A 17,945-nucleotide genomic window follows, 5' to 3' on the forward strand; every position below is an offset into this window, starting at 1 on the left:
TTATATTCCCACTGGCAGTGCAAGAGGGTTCCCTTTTCTCCATACTCTGGCCAACATTTACTGTTTGCAGACTTTCTGATGATGGCCATTCTGACTGGTGTGCTGCTGCTGCTGCTAAGTTGCTTCAGTTGTGTTCGACTCTGTGCGACCCCATAGACTGCAGCCCACCAGGCTCCTCCGTTCATGGGATTCTCCAGTCAAGAATACTGGAATGGGTTGCCATTTCCTCCTCCAGTGCATGAAAGTGAAAAGTGAAAGTGAAGTCACTCAGTCGTGTCCAACTCTTCACGACCCCATGGGCTGCAGCCTACCAGGCTCCTCCGTCCATGGAGTTTCCCAGGCAAGAGTACTAGATTGGGGTGCCATTGCCTTCTCCGCTGACTGGTGTGAGGTGATGCCTTATAGTTTTGATTTGCATTTCTGTAATACTTACTAATGTTGAACATCTTTTCATGTTTCCTGGCCACTTGTATGTCTTCTTTGGAAAAATGTCTAGTTTTTCTGCCCATTTTTTGATTGGGTTGGTTTTTTTTTTTTTTAATGTAGAGCTTCATGAGCTATTTGTATATTTTGAAGATTAAGCCCTTGTCAGTTGCTTCGTTTACAAATATTTTCTCCCATTCTGTGGGTTGTCTTTTTGTTTTATGGTCTCCTTTGCTGTGCAAAAGCTTTTAAGTTTAATTAGGTACCATTTGTTTTTATCATCCTGGGAGGTGGATCTAAAAAGATACTGCTGTGATCTGTGTCGAAGAATGTTCTGCCTATGCTTTCCTCTAAGAGTTTTATAAAACACAGGCAGAACAGTCAAGGTGATCGCCTATCTCCACTTCACTTAGTTGTTCTTCTGAAGTTTTATCTTCTTCCTTCATCTGGAACTATTTCTGTGCCATATCCTTTTGTCTAATTTTGTGTGTGTTTGTGGTCTCCATTCTTCAGGCTGCAGGACTGCAATTCTTCTTGATTCTGGTATCTGCCCCCTGGTGGATGAGGCTGGACTAAGAGGCTTGTGCAGGCTTCCCATGGGAGGGACTGGTGCCTGCCCACTGGTGGGTGGAGCAGGGTTGTCCCTCTGGCTCAGGACTGTCGAGGGAGGGGTGTTCGTAGGTGGCTGCTGGCTCCCGTTTTAGGCAACCTGTGTGCTGATGGGAGGCACTGTTTCTACTCTGTTGGTTTGGCCTGAGGTGTGCAGCACTGGAGCTGGCAGGCTGTCGGGTGGGGCCAGGTCTTGGTGCAAAAACGGCGACCTCCAGAACTCACACCAATGAGTATTTTCTGCGGTGTCTGCCACCATTGTCCTTGTCCCCATGGTGAGCTACAGCCAATTCCTGCCTCCCCAGGAGACCCTCCAAGACCTGCAGGTAGGTCTGGTTCAGGCTCTAATGGAGTCACTGCTCTGCCCAGTGCTCATGAAGCCTTGTGCGTGCCTCAAGAGTTGGTCTGTCTCCCCGAGTCGTGTGGAGCTCTTGCACTCAAGCCAAAAGATCTGGGGGCTCCTCCCCCCGATGCCAGACCCCCAGGCTGGGGAGCCTAACGTGGGCTCAGAACTCACGCCTGTGGGAGAACCTGAGTAGGTGTGAGATTAGATTACATCGTGAAAGCAGCCCTCCTCCTGTCTTGTGGTTCTTCTTGGTCTTTGGGTGTGGAGTTATCTTTTTTGGTAGGTTCGAGACTTTTTTGTTGATGGTTGTTCAGCAGTTGTGATTTTGGTGTTTTCATGAGAGGAGATGAGCTCAAGTCCTTCTACTCCACCACCCTGTTTCTCTCTCTCTGCCACCTTTTGGCTTGAGTTTCAGAAAACCATTTAATAGTAAATGAAAATAATCTCTGGAGGGAAAAAATAATGGGAGTTTAAGGGTTTTATTTATAAGATCATAGTAGGACTCAGATTTGGAAACACAACAGGCTTGAAAGCTTCTCAGAGACTGTGAGACGGTTCTGAATCAGCTCTGTTAGCCAAGGCTCTGGCCTGGACTTGACAGCCAGCTGGGCTGCGGGGTGCCCTGGACAGCTCCACGACTAAGGTGAGTTTCCTGTGAAGGACAGGAACCGTGCCAGGGACTTGCCGGCTCCCAGGGCAGACCTTGAGATATGGCTGCTCTGGAAACCACTAGAGCTGGACCATGGTCACATTTAACCTCAGGCTGGAATGTTACACAGAAATGCACCAAATGCTAAATAGCTAGAGATGATTTTATTGTTTCACAGGGAATGCAAACCTTTATTCTACCCCTGTAACACAGCCTTCCGTTTTGTATACGCTGCTTCCATCTCCAAGTGCTGCCTCTGTCTTGGGGTCCTGGCCTTTTAGCAACTCGAGGGACTGACGTAGGGGTCCTTCTCCCATTTTGCAAGTGACACAGAGTGTTCTGAACTTGCCATGGTCACTGTTGATGTGGGGCTGGAATGGGATCCTGCCCTTACAGTTCCTTGTCTGATTCTGGACACCCAGGCCGCCTCTGAGTTATACCACCAGCTATACCACCTCACTAAGGCCAGGCAGGCGTGGTGGATTAGGGCTGGGCTTGGGGGTGGATGGATTCCAGAAGGGGGATTTGAAAACTTGAAGGCATTCTACTGGGACTCTGAAAGCTGATCCTGGTAAAAGAGGCTTGGGACCAGGCCACCAGTTTCTTTCTGCCTATGGGGACCTGGCTGACCTCACCTTCATGTTTTAAATTTCCTCAGTTCCATTAAGCCCTGGTTATTCCTGTTTCTGTGCAGCGTGCTGAGGGTTACATATGAGGAGTGGACCGGCAGGGCCCTGGCTCAGATGGACCGGGTTTCTGGGTACATGACTAAGAATGTGTTTATTCTACACGTCTGGAATTCCGTGTATGTCCAAAGAAAACTGCTCTCCGAGCACTTTTGTAAGGAAGTGCAGTGGCTCTGGGCAAAGTCGGTAGTGTTTGTAGTTATACGTCCCCTAGACAGTTCCATTCTAACTAGCTGAGCAGCTTCTTCCGTGAATAAGTTCTGCCGTTAGGGCGTCTCCTGGAGAATGCTCGGCTGAAAGGAGAGTCTTCGGCCGTGGGGGAAAATACATCCTCATCTAGAAAAAGGCGGAAAGACTTAGCATGCAGGACGTAACCGAGACCACAACAGAGGAAAGTGTGCTTGACCTGCAGAGGGTTACGCATGAAGATGGACTTAAGAAAACCACCATTGCTTGTCGGCGCTCTCATCCCATGGAAGCATTCATTACCCACACTGTTTATCAGGCCTTCTACTCTTAATGTAAGCACTGAGCAAATGGCAACAAGTAACTGAAAATGCAGAAAACCTGTGGTACTTCAGTATGGTTCCCTGCACTTCTTTTTGTCTCAGATCTGTGGGGGTCTTGCTGTTTTGCATGATTTATATCATGGTCTTGAGGGAGGAGAACCATTGAAGACCCCCGCCTCCTGCACCCCCCTCAACAATTCTAGCTACGCAGTGCAGTTAAGAGGTTCAATCCCATTCTTCCCAGGTGGGGTCGAGGGGAATCCTAGAGTCTGAACAGTGATCATAACAGCCAGTCCTTTTTCAGACCAAATGGACGAAAACACAGGGGTGTAACCTCTGAGGAGAAACGGCTGGCTGGCTCGACACACACCACCTACCACTTGAGCTGCTCGCCCCTCCGATCCCAGGGACCGCAGACGAGCAGTAAGTGGTTGTGTGCCCACTTCTGTCACTGTCTTCAAGAAGCCAAGGTAATCTGGTAGGATTTTGAATTTTTTTTTTTTTTTTTTTGGTGGTGGTGGTTCCAAAGCACGTAAGTTCTAAAGTGGTATTTCTCTGGGAGCCCATGACAAGGCGGGGGATAAAACCACCCTAACCCCATGACCCCTCTGAGATTCAACTGCCTGAAAACCCCAGAAGTAACTTGAGATGGAGCTAACCAAAGGACAGAAGTTAGATCCTGGTGATGTCTCTAGGACCTCCAACAAATTACCTCTGGCATCTTTACGCTGAGAGGAGGGTATCTTCCCCTGGAACAGCAACGGAGAGTGGGTCAGCGCCTGCAGCCCGCTGGCAGAGAGGCAGCTCCGCACGGCACAGCCGGGAGGCGGGGTGGCACCTGGAGCGATGGCATGGTCAGCGCAGCCTGCGGCCCCGACAGGGAAGCCCGAGCCTTCCCCCGGGGTCCCCTCGGTGCCGCCGTGCCCACACGGCCCAACACAGCAAACTCACCTGGGACGAACGCCTCGTCGTCTGCCACGGAGGGCAACTTGCGAATGCTTGTGCCTGGAGACCACTCTTCCGAGTCTCCCTGCTGGTCACAGGCCCTCTTCGCTTGACGTTCAGCCTCTTCAGCAGAGAGGTATCTCTTCCTAGATCCCAACCCAAACTGTCCCCAGGAGAAGGCTTCCTCAGCCTTGGGCACGCTGTCCCTGGGAGGCGACTGGTCTGGTAGCTGACACACGCCCTCTAGCTCAAAATCCCCCAGGATGGGGGGCCTGCCGATGCCAAGTTCCAGGCCTCGCTCCTTGCCCTCCAGCTCCAGTGGCGACACTCCCCCGGGAAGGTCGGTACTGACCTCGCTCCTCCCAGCAGAGGGGCCGAGGCTGCAGTCCACCGCCCTCTTCCTGCGGGGCCAGTCTTTAATGGTGTCAGGAGTCATCTTCCCACTGTGCTTGGGGGATGGGGTCCAAGTAACCCCAACTTCTGTCTGGAACGGAGAGGGGGTACTGCAGGGGCAGCGTGTGGGGGTGCATGACTGGCAGATATAGGTCTGTCCCCCACTCTTTCCAGGGGTGCTGTGTGAGGGGTGAAGGCAGGGGGCCGACAGGTAGGTGGCTTCAGGTTTGCCTGAGGACTTGCTGGCCCTGGGCATGCTGGAACCCGGGAGGGAGCTCTCCCCCCTTGACGGGGGCTCGGCTTCTGGCAGAGAGCTAGAGTCTATCTTTTTAATTCGGAGCTTGGGGAGGCCAGAAGCTTGCATCTCCAGCTCAACCTCATAGGCCTGCGGGCTGGCAGGGGCTCTGCAGGGCCAGGTTGATGCCTGCTGATCCTCTAGCTGCGTGGCCGCCTGGTGCTGCTTCCTGTCTGCTGTGCAGTGCGGGTCGTAGCGGGGCATAAGGGGAGAGCAGGACCCAGAGGAAGGAGAGGTGGGAGGAATCCTGGGGTCACACGGAGACGGCTTCTCATACGTACCCGGCCTTAACCCCTCACCTTCGTTAAGGGGTGAAATGCTGCTTTTTAAGTTATCACAGCCATGGTGCTCAGCTGCATCCAGGAGAGTGAGACAGTCCGAGTCTGTAGCAATAAGCAAAGGAGAGGATGTATGCCAGTCACACCCAAAGCTAGTTCCAGAGTAACCGTGTCTTTCAGGCGAAGCTGGAGGAGAGAGGGTCGCTGCCTTCTGGTTCTTTCTAGCGTCTGTGATGGCAGCTGGGTTGTCAGTTATGGCAACCCTCAGAGCAGCCGAGCTGTCAGGCTGGCCTTCCAGGAAGTCTCGCTCTGTTTCTGAGGTCTTTTTATGCCGTTTCCCATGTTTGGAAGGGGGCGGAGGGGGCCAGAGGCCAGACGGAGCTACCTGTGAGGCACTGGGGGTTGTCAAGGGAGCAGAACAGGAGGGAGGTGTGGTGATGCTGGATGGTCTTGGGGCCTCGTGCCAGCCCACTTGTCCAGAGGAAGGAGATGCTATGGGAAATTCCCCAAGTGAACTCTTCTTGGAAATACCACATGAAGGAGAGGTAACGGGTTTTTTTGGAGAAGTCAGAGCTGCGTCCCCTTGTCTCTCTGGGGTTTTGACAGTTTTGTTACTCCACAGCTGCGGCAGCTTCTCTGCCCGGATCACTCCAGAGCCCAGGGGGAGCTGGTGTTTCTGACTTGGAGATGTGCCCTTGGAAGTGGCTTGTCTTTGGAGCCCTAAGGCCGCTGTCCTGGGAGGTGCTCGAGCAGAGGACCTGCTGGGGGTCAGACACTCACTCCTGGTCTGGGCAGTTGATGAAACCAGGGCTGCTAGACAGGAAGTGCTTTCCGGACTGGAGTCCGCCAAACGTGGCCAAGAAGAATTCTGCAAAAATCTGGGTGGCTGACCACCTTGTCTCTGGGGAGTTCTTGGTACCTTTTCAAGAGGAGAGGCACCTTCTGCCAGGGAGTGTCCTTTCTGAGGGGTGAATTTTGGTCGTGATGGTGAATCCCAGCCATGTGGGGAGAAGTCTTTCAAGAATTCCTTAAAAATGACCTGTTTGGCAGGGGTCATTTCCGCAGGGTATTTCTGCAGCCTTTCTGGGGTGCGCAGTGGAGTCTGTGGTATCCGAGGGACCTTTCTTGGTGTGGCTTTACAAGAGCTTGGAGACTTCCAGTAACTCTTCTCAGGCATCTGTAAAGAAAGATGCTTATTTCAGTGCTTTGAACATCATAACCCATAGTCTCGGAAATGTTTTAATGATCTCTAAGAAGATTAAAAAGTCCAGTGGGAGGTTTATCATCAGCCAAAGGAATGATAAGTTGGGTTTCATACAGTGACACGTTTCCACTTCCAAAACATGACCCAGATTTTACTTGTCAACGTTTTCTAGCCCTAAGCACTGTATCCAAGCTTCATTTCTTCTAAGACAAATTGTTTTAATAATTTGCACACTACAGTGAAAATATGCTTTGCCTCTGTATCACTCCACTCACTACTCACAGCTGTCTTTTCCTCCAAGGAGAAAACTGTTTCTGATCTTTGCCTGAAGTAATCTTTAGGAGCCATGTCACCTGCTAGTCACCCACCTTCAACATGTGCTTTTCAGTACCTGATGTGTGTCAGGCAAAGTGTGTGCAGGAGGCTGGGGCTGGGGGTGGGGGTGAGGTGACCTGATGTGTGTCAGGCAAAGTGTGTGCAGGAGGCCGGGGCGGGGGGCGGGGATGAGGTGACCTGATGTGTGTCAGGCAAAGTGTGTGCAGGAGGCCGGGGCGGGGGCGGGATGAGGTGAAACACTGGCTCTATGGATGCACCGCAACAAAGATAACATCTCAGAGAGGAACCTTCCCAACAAAAACACTACTCTTCTTAGAAAATTCCAGTTAATTCCAACAGATAAGGAGGTCTGACAACTATTGTTTAATCTTATTATCTCAAGAGTCCTGGTCCAGTTGGCATTTCATGTGGGGTATAGACAGATGAGGGGAAGATTCCCTGGAGGAGGAAACAGCAACCCACTCCAGTATTCTTGCCTGGAGAATCCCATGGACAGAGGAGCCTGGTGGGCTACAGTCAATAGGGTTGCAGAGAGACATGACTGAAGCAACTTAGCACACAGATGGATGATAATACACTCTGGCCGATGTAATGTCGGGGCGTGCACGGGACACTATGGGAGCACAGAAGGGTTGGCTGTCTAACCCAGCTGGGGGTAGGGGGGCAACAGACAGTGAGTCAGGTCTTAAAAGAATGGGTGTCGGCAGGTGAAGACACAAGGTAGACAGTGCGGGAGAGGGAACTTGAGGCCCAGAGAGCAGTATGAGCAAAGGCACAAAAGTGAAACACAGCAGCTGTGTGCATCCTGGGGCGGCTGGGAAGGTGGAGCGTGAAGCAGAGATGGGCGAGCAGGGATCAGACCACGGAGGTCCTTGCCTGTCCAGGGAGGAGATGGAACATGGTCCTATGGACCCTTCCCCACAGCTCCCTGTGTCCCCCCAATCCCCTAAGCGGTTTTGGGGCAGAGTCTGTAGAGCTTCCAGCACAGTGAGGTCGTACGAGGAGCACCCGATGGGGTCACAGAGGTCCCGCCAACCTCTGGGGGTGGGACGGATTTGAGAGGGAAGAGGCTACGGAAGTGTTGCAGGCAGAAGTGAACTGGGGTAGGAACTGAAGGGATGGAGAGGAGGGAATGGGTATCAGATAGGTTGTCAATAAAATGGGCAGGACTGATTGATTAGCCAAGCCTGAGGAAAGGGAGAAGTCCAGGCTGACCACCAGGTTTCTAACATGGGTGACTGGATTGAGTGGGCATCTAACGGAACAGGTGAGAATGCTACTGCACATTTCAGACAGGTATAGACCTAGTGTCCAATATAAATGGAGATGACCCCAAGAGGTAGGCGAGATCTATCTGCTCAGTCCAGCTGGTACCTTAAGTCCCCACATACCCAATAATCATTCATCAAGTCAGCCCCAACCACCTCAAATCTCTATTATTATCTTATCTTCCTTACTGGCCTCAGTGGCTCTCCTTGCCCATGTCTACGTGTTCCCCAAACTATACTATTTTAAACATCATAGTAATTTTATACCTGATAGGCTGTAGGTATTTCAGAACACAGAGTGTTTCCTGAAGGCCTTTTAATCCGTTCTGAGCCTTTCTCTGAGGGACTGATCATCTCAGACATCGCCCCAAATAGAAGTCTCTTGGGAGACCGAATACTTTGGACTGGAGAGCTTTCTCTTTGGTCTGCAAGTCAAAAACAGTGACAATATTTAATTCTTTCTCAACTCCTGCCCTCTCACCGCCCCCAACCAACACTCATAAAACAGTCTATATAAGAAAGACGACAACTGGGGAGCAAATGGGGGAAATCCCACCTAATTATGACAGCAGTGGTAACAAGTGCTGCTTTATTGCATTATGAGACTGCCTATCAAGCCCAGTCCCTATGTTAGGAGGTGTGGGCAACTGAAATAATTTAATTTGAAAAGACAAGTATCAAAAGATACATCTGATGAGTCAAGTTCATAATGGATAAAAGAATGAAGGTCATACAGTACCTTCAACCTGGGGATACCTTCCCATAATATCTGAATGTATGGAGGAAATTATAGGTCATTTCCTCTTGAATAAATGAAGTACCTCCAAGGATAGTGTGGACAGCCAGCCGTAGGAAGCCAAAGGGATGACTCTGATAATGGTGGCTACGGTCACCTGTTCATCTGGTCATCACTCTGAACCTCAAATATTTATACTGTAAGTCCCCTGCATACAAACGAGTTCCCTGCCGAGAGCACATTCATTAAGTCCAACTTGTTCGTAAGTCCAAAGTCAGCCGAGGTACTCAGATAACACAATTGGCTATGTAGTACTGTATTATAATTGGTTTGTAATATTTTTCACACAAAAATTAAAATATTCTTTACCTTGGAGTACAGTACCTTGCAAAGTACAGTACAACAGCTGGCATCAAGCAACAGCTACCAGCTACATCACCACTGTTTTTATGCTTGCTTCCAGACATCCTGGGCTTGAAATAAAGACACTGTACTACTGTGCCCTATACAGTAAAGTACATACAAATACAACCACCTGTAGAAGATGCATGCACATGACAACATACACCAGACACGTGAACTTACATGGCTGGACATTCTAACGCATGTTAGCATCTTTGAAAGCGCACAATCTGAAGGTTCATACATAGGCAACTTACTGTACCTGACCTGTTTCTCCAATATCAAATTTCATTCTTTTCCCACCAAGTTTGTGTGGACCTCTGAAGACAGGTAGGCAAAGTATGTTACCTGACTTCATTTGCTGGAATGAGTGAACTCTTTGTATACTTCGAGACTTTGGCTGAGACACAGAGTAGAAGGAAGCAGAGTTTGTCCTGCTGAACGCCAATTGCTTGATTCGAGGACTTCGTCTCAAACTCACCACTGTAAGACCAGAATCAAAGTAACCAAGAAGAAATGCAAGTCAGTGTTTACCCTATGAAATGTGTAAGATCTATGTGACACCATGTACAAGAGGGGCTTCCCTGGTGCCTCAGGCGGTAAAGAATCCGCCTGCAACGCAGGAGACCGGGTTCCATCCCTGGGTTGGGAAGATACTCCTGGAGAAAGGAATGGCTACCCACTCCAATCTTTGCCTGGAGAATCCCATGGACAGAGGAGCCTGTAGGCCACAGTCTATGGGGTTGCAGAGAGCTGGACATGACTGAGTGACTAACACTTTGACGTACAAGATAGAAACTGGACAAGCTCTTGGTTTTGAGATCTTTGAAGTGTGACAAAGCTAGGAGGGCTATGATATGTGGCCCCAGCAAAGTTCCAAAAAAATACAAAAAATAAAAAAACCCAACCTCTCCAGACTGTAATCTGCATAAGTATTATGAACTGCCACATTGAAGCATTATGTAGAGTGATAAAAAAGGTTTGTAGAGTGTGACTTTCATTAAAAAGTTTTAAATCACGGTTTTCATACTTATGTTACATATATTTGTACAGAAACAATACCTGTAAGAGTATTATTAAAGCTAAATGTTAGAGGATTTCTGATTTGTGGGATTACCAAGTGTTAATTTTTTGGCTTCTCTATGTTTTCTAATTTTTCTACAATAAACTACTTGATTTTAAAAAAACATGTTTTTGGAAACCCCTCCTTCATGTATACTTTAAAAATAAGCCACAGGTTTTTTATTTTTTTAATTTTTGGCTGAGCTGGGTCTTTGTTGCTTCACAAGCTTTTCTCTAGTTGCAGCACGCGGGGGCTACTCTCTAGTTGCGTTGCATTGGCTTCTCTTGTTGTGGTTCCTGGGCTCTAGAGCACAGCAGTTGTGGCACATGGCTTAGCTGCTCCGCAGCATGTGGGATCTTCCTGATCAGGGATGGAACCCATGTCTCCCGCGGTAAACATTCTTTACCACTGACCCACCAGCGAAGCCCCACAGTACCTTATATTAACATAGTAGTTTAGTGTTCACTCTGAATCCCATTTCTATTATGTAAAAATATTTCTTCTCCAGAAACTCTCAGTACATTCTGTGTAACAGATCATTCACCAATTAACATGTACCGATACACACTGGGGGCCCAGAGCTGTCATAATGGATATGCTGAGCAAGAATACAAGTCCAGAAAAGTTTTCATAGGAAGCAGAGAAAACACAAACACCCAGAACCCCAAAACAAACAAAAGTAGGTAATACCATCTCCTTTCTCTGGGGACTCTTCAACGATGTCAATATCAGGACCAGGATCAGAGGACCTTGAGGAACAGCAGGTACAAGGACTATTCAGCATCACTCATAAATAATGCACATCACGGACCTACAGGTTCTCACCTCACAAGGTAACAAAGACCACAAGTGGTCTTGATAAGATCACTGTAGCCAGGCACTCAGACATTACGGTCAAGAGTGAAAAGGTAAGAACATTTTTTTTTTGAAAGCAGTTTGACAAAGTTAACTTTGTATACCGTTTGATCCACAAATTTCACTTCTTACAATTTACCCTGTAGATAAATGAGCACAAGTGTGTAAAATCCACAAACAAATAGTGTCTAGATGTAGCCTTGACAAGGAGTAGATGCACTTCTCCCCATCCTTCCTCTCATGTACAGCTAAGAACCCTGGATGTTACATGCAGAGCAAGCAGAAGGCTCTCAAAGGTGGAGAGAAGACATAGGACCTCAGGGCCTGAAGAGACAAAGGACAGTGAGCTCTGGGAGTTTCTGTTTTGCTTCATAGGTCCTGGATCAGGTGCTCAACAAGGTGACAACCCCAATACACAGAGAGGTGCAGACAAAAACTGCCCTGAGGAAAGTTAGTTCTCTTTAGACAAAGAACCTGGAAAGGGGCAGCCAAATAAGACAGAAACATTCAGCAAGAGCTGCCCTACTCCAACCAGTTGCCATGGAAAACTGTGGCCCCACCACACCCCTGAACAGGCCTAGCTGGGATCATCCCAGGCCTGGCAGCGAGACTCTCTCCTTCCCTAGGTCAACACATGAACAGATTTTAAAATTAGGCAATATCCATTCAACAGAGTACTACTCAGCAATAAAATGGAACAAACTATTGATACATACAACAACACAGATAAATCTCAAAATAATTATGCCAAATGAAAGCGGCTGGACACCAGAGTGCATTCTATATGGTTCTCCAGCCTTCACAGAATTTTCAGAATGCTCTTTGGTGATAGGCAACATGGTTGAGACTGGGTCACGAATGTCCTGAGAAGGTAAGAGGTGGCCCATAAGATTAGGAGGGCTGAAGAAGCTAGACAAGGATGTCGCTCACCTGCCCTTGATCTGTCTGTGAAGCAGCCTTCCGGAGATTTGCTTGTGTACTGGTGTCTCGGCCACACTCTTGGTCAGCAGCTTGCGATAACCTAAAATGTAAACAGGATAAATTTCACATAATCTTATCAAGAAGGAACAGCAAGGCAATGGAAGCAACTTGAACTTAAATACGGTTTAACACTTAGCCAGAGTGGGTCTTAATGGTCTCATGGACCAAGGTCTAACCATAAGATTCGACATGACATAAGATTCACATGACATTATAGTTTATCAGCACTATTAAGAGTTTAACAATAAATAATCCAATATAAAATATAATGAAATTTAAAAATAATGATCCTGAAAAAAAAGTTCTTACTTATTAGGGCTAATACTTCTGTCCACCTAATTGGTGGTTCTTTTATTTATGACCAAATTATTGCATTTATGATTAAATAAGGCATGTGAAAATGCTGCTATGTCATGCAATGTTAAGATATTTAATATAAGTTCAGTTCAGTTCAGTCGCTCAGTCGTGTCCGACTCTCTGCGACCCCATGAATTGCAGCACACCAGGCCTCTCTGTCCATCACCAACTCCCGGAGTCCACCCAAACCCATGTTCATTGAGTCGGTGATGCCATCCAACCATCTCATCCTGTCATGCCCTTCTCCTCCCGCCCCCAATCCTACCCAGCATTAGGGTCTCTTCCAATGAGTCAACCCTTCGCATGAGGTGGCCAAAGTATTGGAGTTTCAGCTTCAACATCAGACCTTCCAATGAACACCCTAAATCTAATTTATGCTCTGGCATAAATTTTCTCAATAGCGTAGGGCAGACAAGTTACTCATGGGAGGACTGGTTTTAAATGAGATAAAAATGACTAGGAAGAGGATTGATGTCGGCAGGAATGTGGAGTAAGGACCTCTGAGAAAACTCCCCCATAAAAGGAATGAGAACACTGATCAAAACTGAACATCAATTTCTCCAGAACTCAGGAAATTAACCAGTTTGGGGTAATCCAAGGAGTAGTTAATCAACAAAAACAGCTGTATCTCATTAAGAATAGCAAGCCCTGCAGAACTTGAACTTCCCCAGCCCTGACCTCCTCTCCCTGGCCCTGTGGCAGCCTTGAGAACCAACAGCTCAGCGGCCCCTGGATGAACAGAACGGTGTCTAAGCTCCTCCACAGCCCCATTCCCAGATAACGGTCTGTTTGGCTTATCTGGCGGTTCCCTGGAAAATCCCACTCACTGGGCCTGTCTCTGTTTGACCCGACTCAGAACTCGCCCAATGTAAACAACTTTTTCCCAGGGGGCCATTTACTAAAAACAATCAGCAGCAACTGTAAACATCACAGCTGCCTGATGTGCTGATAACTCTTGGGGCAGACAAGATAACCAAAAGTCTAGATGTGAAAACTGGGGAATGCGACACCCACAAGGGACCCTGCTATCTTCTGAAACACTCCCGGGAACCTATAAGTCCATGTGCGGTAGGGCTGTGTGCATGCCCCGGATGGACAGAAGCAGGCCCTTGCACGTGAGCTCAGTCATGTCCAACTCTGTGCGACACCATGGACTGCAGCCCGCCAGGCTCCTCTGTCCATGGAATTCTCCAGGCAAGAATACTGGAGTGGGTTACCATTTCCTCTTGGCTGTCACCTTTGGCTGACCCCAGGGCTCTAGAAAACACAGAGTTGTAAAATGTCTGGCTGAGTATTGAAGACGTGAGCCAATGCACACATAGGGCCGCTCAGCAAAAGCTGGGAAACTTACTAGTTCCAGGCATGGAAGGAAATCTCTGTGCAACCCTTAGCTGACCACTAAGCTAACCAAGCAGAGATTTTAGTGGCTACACATGACAGAATACAGACTTGAAAGAACTAGTTCAGGAAACAAACAAAAGCAGTTAAGAGTAAAAACAAACCCTGCCCTGGAGCCGTGGCAATCTGATTGTCAGAGCTGACTCAATATTTAACATGTCCAGTTGTCAACAAAAAATATGAGACAAGAAATAAGAAAGTATGGCCCATAACACAGGAAAAAAAACCAACCCATTCAACAGAAAGCATTCCTGAAGAAGTTCAGACATGGATTCATTAGCACAAGACTTTAAACCAGCTATCTGCAATATGTTCAAAGAACTAAAAAAGAAAAAATAATATCTAAAGAACTAAAGGAATGTACAAGCCTGATGATTTGCCAAGTACAGAATATCAATAAAGAGAGATGTCATTAAAAAGAACCAAGTAGAAATTCTAAAATCGAAAAGTACACTATCTAAAATAAAAAACTCATTAGAGGGGCCTAGAAGTTGATATGAGGTGGCAAAATAAAGAATCAAAGTTGAAGACAGGTAATTGAGATTATCCAGTCTGAGAGACGGAAAGAAAAATGAGTAGTCTCAGACACCCCTGGGACACAATCAAGCGTAATAACATAAGACATAGTGGGAGTTCCAGAGGAAGAGGAGAGAAAGAGGTGGAAACTTTTGAAGAAATACTGGATGAAAACTTCTGATGTCTGATGAAAGACATTACATAGCCAAGAAGCTCAATAAACCTAAGTAGGATAAAGACAAAGAGATCCGCACCAGACAAATCACAATCAAACCGTCAGAAGTCATAGGGGAAGAGAGACTCGTAAAAGAATCAAGAAAGCAGTGATCCGTCATGTATAAGCAGTCCTCGATAAGATTAACAGCTGATTTCTCCTCAGAAACATAGGATGAAAATGCAGGGTGATGAAAGGCACAGGGCTAAAAGAAAAAGACTCAATCAAGAATTATATTATAACATCTTATAGAAAAACCCGAATGAACTTTTTGGCCCACCCAACATATCCTGTAAGGGAATCCCTGATGGCTCAGCAATAAAGAATCTGCCTGCAATGCAGGAGACCCGGATTTGATATCTGGATCAGGAAGATCCCCTGGAGAAGGAAATAGCAATCCACTCTAGTATTCTTGCCTGGAGAATCCCATGGACAGAGGAGCCTGGAGGGCTACAGTCCATGGGTTGCAAGAGTCAGACACGACTTAGGGACTAAACCACCACCACCAATAAATCCTGTAAACTATTACTCAAACATGAAGGAGAAATGAGCACATCCTCCCCACCCCAAAGATACACCCAAAAAACAACACTGAGAAAATCTGACACTGGCTGCGGCTGCTGGTAAGTCACTTCAGTCGTGTCGAACTCTGTGCGACCCCATAGATGGCAGCCCACCAGGCTCTGCTGTCCCTGGGATTCTCCAGACAAGAATACTGGAGTGGGTTGCCATTTCCTTCTCCAGTGCATGAAAGGGAAAAGTGAAAGTGAAGTCACTCTGTCGAGTCCGACTCTTAGCGACCCCATGGACTGGAGCCTACCAGGCTCCTCTGTCCATGGGATTTTCCAGGAAAGAGTACTGGAGGCAGACCAGCCCTAAAAATAATATCCATACTACAGGGAGTCCTTTAGGCTGAAAGGAAAGGGCACTAGAGAGTAACATGAGTCCACATGAAGAATTAAAGAGCACTGGTAAAGGCAACCATACAAGTAAATGCCAACAACAGAATAAAAGTACTGTTATTTCTGTATCTTTTCTCCTTTGAGTTTAAAGATAAAGCAAGGATTATAAATGTGCTGATAGGCATACAATGTATCAAGATGTAATTTGTATGACAAGATAGCACACAGAAGGGGGTAGAAAATAGTTATATAGAGGAGCAAAGTTTTTGCTGCACTCCTGAAATTAAGCTAATATTAACCTTGACTGGATAAATTAAGAAATTAATTGCAACACCCATGGAAAGGGACACCATAGAAAACAGTGAAGTAGGAAGCTCTAGGGTTTGGTCCTTCCCCTAAAACAACTAGTAAACTAGGAAAAAAATGATCAGAGTAAACTATTTGGGAACTTCTGGAACCTGACTGGCACTAATGACAACCAGGAAAGAGCCTAACGAAGGGACAGCCTGATATTTAGTAAGGGGATGATGTGCCCAGAACAGCTAGCTACCAGCCCTCTTTCCTCAGCCCTACTGCAGCTGTGGGGGCAGTGGCCCATGTCCTAGGAGCAGCTGGCGGGTGGTAGAGCAGACAGTGGGGACCCTGTCTTCTAACTCTGGGTTATAAGGTTCAGTCAGCGTGCTTGGAGAGTGGAGCCCTGTGGGGCCAGCACAGACAGCTGCCCTGATTTCTGCCCTCAGGCGCCAGCAGCTTTCCCCCACTCCATCCAACAGATGACTTAAAGGGACAGTAACACCTCTTTGTTTGTCCCTTTTTGGAGCCAGACATTTAAGGAAATCTTTTTCAGGTTACCGGCTAATCACAGAGATAACAGAACAGAAACTTCAGTGACCACACAAGGGGGAATACATGCTTTGTAAAAATAGCTGGGAAAAGGCTCTCAATAAGCAAAGATCAGTGATTTCATAGGAGTGGGAGAATCTCATCTCCAGAGTCAACAGACTATAATACACAGAATACCTAACTCTCAACAAACAATTACAAAGCATACAAAGAAATAGGAAAGTGTGTCCAAGAAAATGAGAATTTTACAGAAAGTATCCCTGAGAAATCCCCGACATTGGAATCACTGGTGAAAAATGTTAAATGAGCTCAAGGAAAAAAAATGAACACGGAACTGAAAGAAATAAGGAAAACAATGGATAAACACAGTGAGAATATCAATAATGTAACAGAAACTATAAAAATGAACCCAACAGAAACTTCAGAGCTGAAAAGTACAATAACTGGAAAAGTGCACTAGAGGGGTTCAACCTCAGATTTGAACAAGCAGGAGAATCAATAAACTTGAAGCTAAAGACAACCAAAATTATCCAATCTGAGCTGTATGCAGGTCAGGAAGCAACAGTTAGAACTGGACATGGAACAACAGACTGGTTCCAAATAGGAAAAGGAGTACGTCAAGGCTGTATATTGTCACCCTGCTTATTTAACTTATATGCAGAGTATGTCATGAGAAACGCTGGGCTGGAAGTAACACAAGCTGGAATCAAGATTGCCGGGAGAAATATCAATAACCTCATATATGCAGATGACACCACCCTTATGGCAGAGAGTGAAGAAGAACTAAAGAGCCTCTTGATGAAAGTGAAAGAGGACAGTGAAAAAGTTGGCTTAAAGCTCAACATTCAGAAAACTAAGATCATGGCATCTGGTCCCATCACTTCATGGGAAATAGATAGGGAAACAGTGGAAACAGTGTCAGACTTTATTTTTTTGGGCTCCAAAATCACTGCTGATGGTGATTGCAGCCATGAAATTAAAAGACGCTTACTCCTTGGAAGGAAGGTTATGACCAACCTAGATAGCATATTGAAAAGCAGAGACATTACTCTGCCAACAAAGGTCCATCTAGTCAAGGCTATAGTTTTTCCAGTAGTCATGTATGGATGTGAGAGTTGGACTATAAAGAAAGCTGAGCGCCGAAGAATTGATGCTTTTAAACTGTGGCGTTGGAGAAGACTCTTGAGAGTTCTTTGGACTGCAAGGAGATCCAAGCAATCCATCCTAAAGGAGATCAGTCCTGGGTGTTCATTGGAAGCACTGATGTTGAAGCTGAACCTCCAATACTTTGGCCACCTCATGCGAAGAGTTGACTCACTGGAAAAGACCCTAATGCTGGGAAGGATTAGGGGCAGGAGAAGAAGGGGATGACAGAGGATGAGATGGCTGGATGGCATCACCGACTTGATGGACATGGGTTTGGGTAGACTCTGGGTGTTGGTGATGGACAGGGAGGCCTGGCGTGCTGCGATTCATGGGGTCGCAAAGAGTCGGACACGACTGAGCGACTGAACTGAGCAGAACGAAAAAAAAGGACTAGATGGCTTCACTAATGAATTCTACCTAACATTAAAAAAAGAATTAACACCCTAACACCTAAGCAATTCAAAAAGCACCTAAGACAACTTAAGGAGGAAAGAACAGTCTTTTCAACGCATGAGGCTGGTACAGCTGGATGCTGCTGCTGCTGCTAAGTCACTTCAGTCATGTCCGACTCTGTGCGACCCCATAGACGGC

General features: G+C 47.0%; 1 protein-coding gene across 3 annotated transcripts in view; it reads right to left on the reverse strand.

The window, feature by feature from the left end:
* Nucleotides 1–2,172: 2,172 nt before the first annotated feature.
* Nucleotides 2,173–17,945, reverse strand: part of TICRR (TOPBP1 interacting checkpoint and replication regulator) — a 46,299-nt gene continuing 30,526 nt past the window's right edge. For all 3 annotated transcript variants that reach the window (XM_081547145.1, XM_081547146.1, XM_081547147.1), the window contains 7 exons: nucleotides 11,928–12,018; nucleotides 10,833–10,891; nucleotides 9,428–9,562; nucleotides 8,209–8,366; nucleotides 4,174–6,310; nucleotides 3,935–4,060; nucleotides 2,173–3,049 (listed from right to left, as the gene is read on the reverse strand). In XM_081547145.1, the coding sequence (XP_081403271.1) occupies nucleotides 2,943–3,049; nucleotides 3,935–4,060; nucleotides 4,174–6,310; nucleotides 8,209–8,366; nucleotides 9,428–9,562; nucleotides 10,833–10,891; nucleotides 11,928–12,018 (2,813 nt within the window). In that variant the 3' untranslated portion in view covers nucleotides 2,173–2,942. The remainder of the gene's footprint in view (nucleotides 3,050–3,934; nucleotides 4,061–4,173; nucleotides 6,311–8,208; nucleotides 8,367–9,427; nucleotides 9,563–10,832; nucleotides 10,892–11,927; nucleotides 12,019–17,945) is intronic.

This window comes from Giraffa tippelskirchi, chromosome 12 (assembly GCF_054371585.1).
Source record: "Giraffa tippelskirchi isolate mGirTip1 chromosome 12, T2T-mGirTip1v1.2.pri, whole genome shotgun sequence".
NCBI classification, from domain to species: Eukaryota; Metazoa; Chordata; class Mammalia; order Artiodactyla; family Giraffidae; genus Giraffa; species Giraffa tippelskirchi.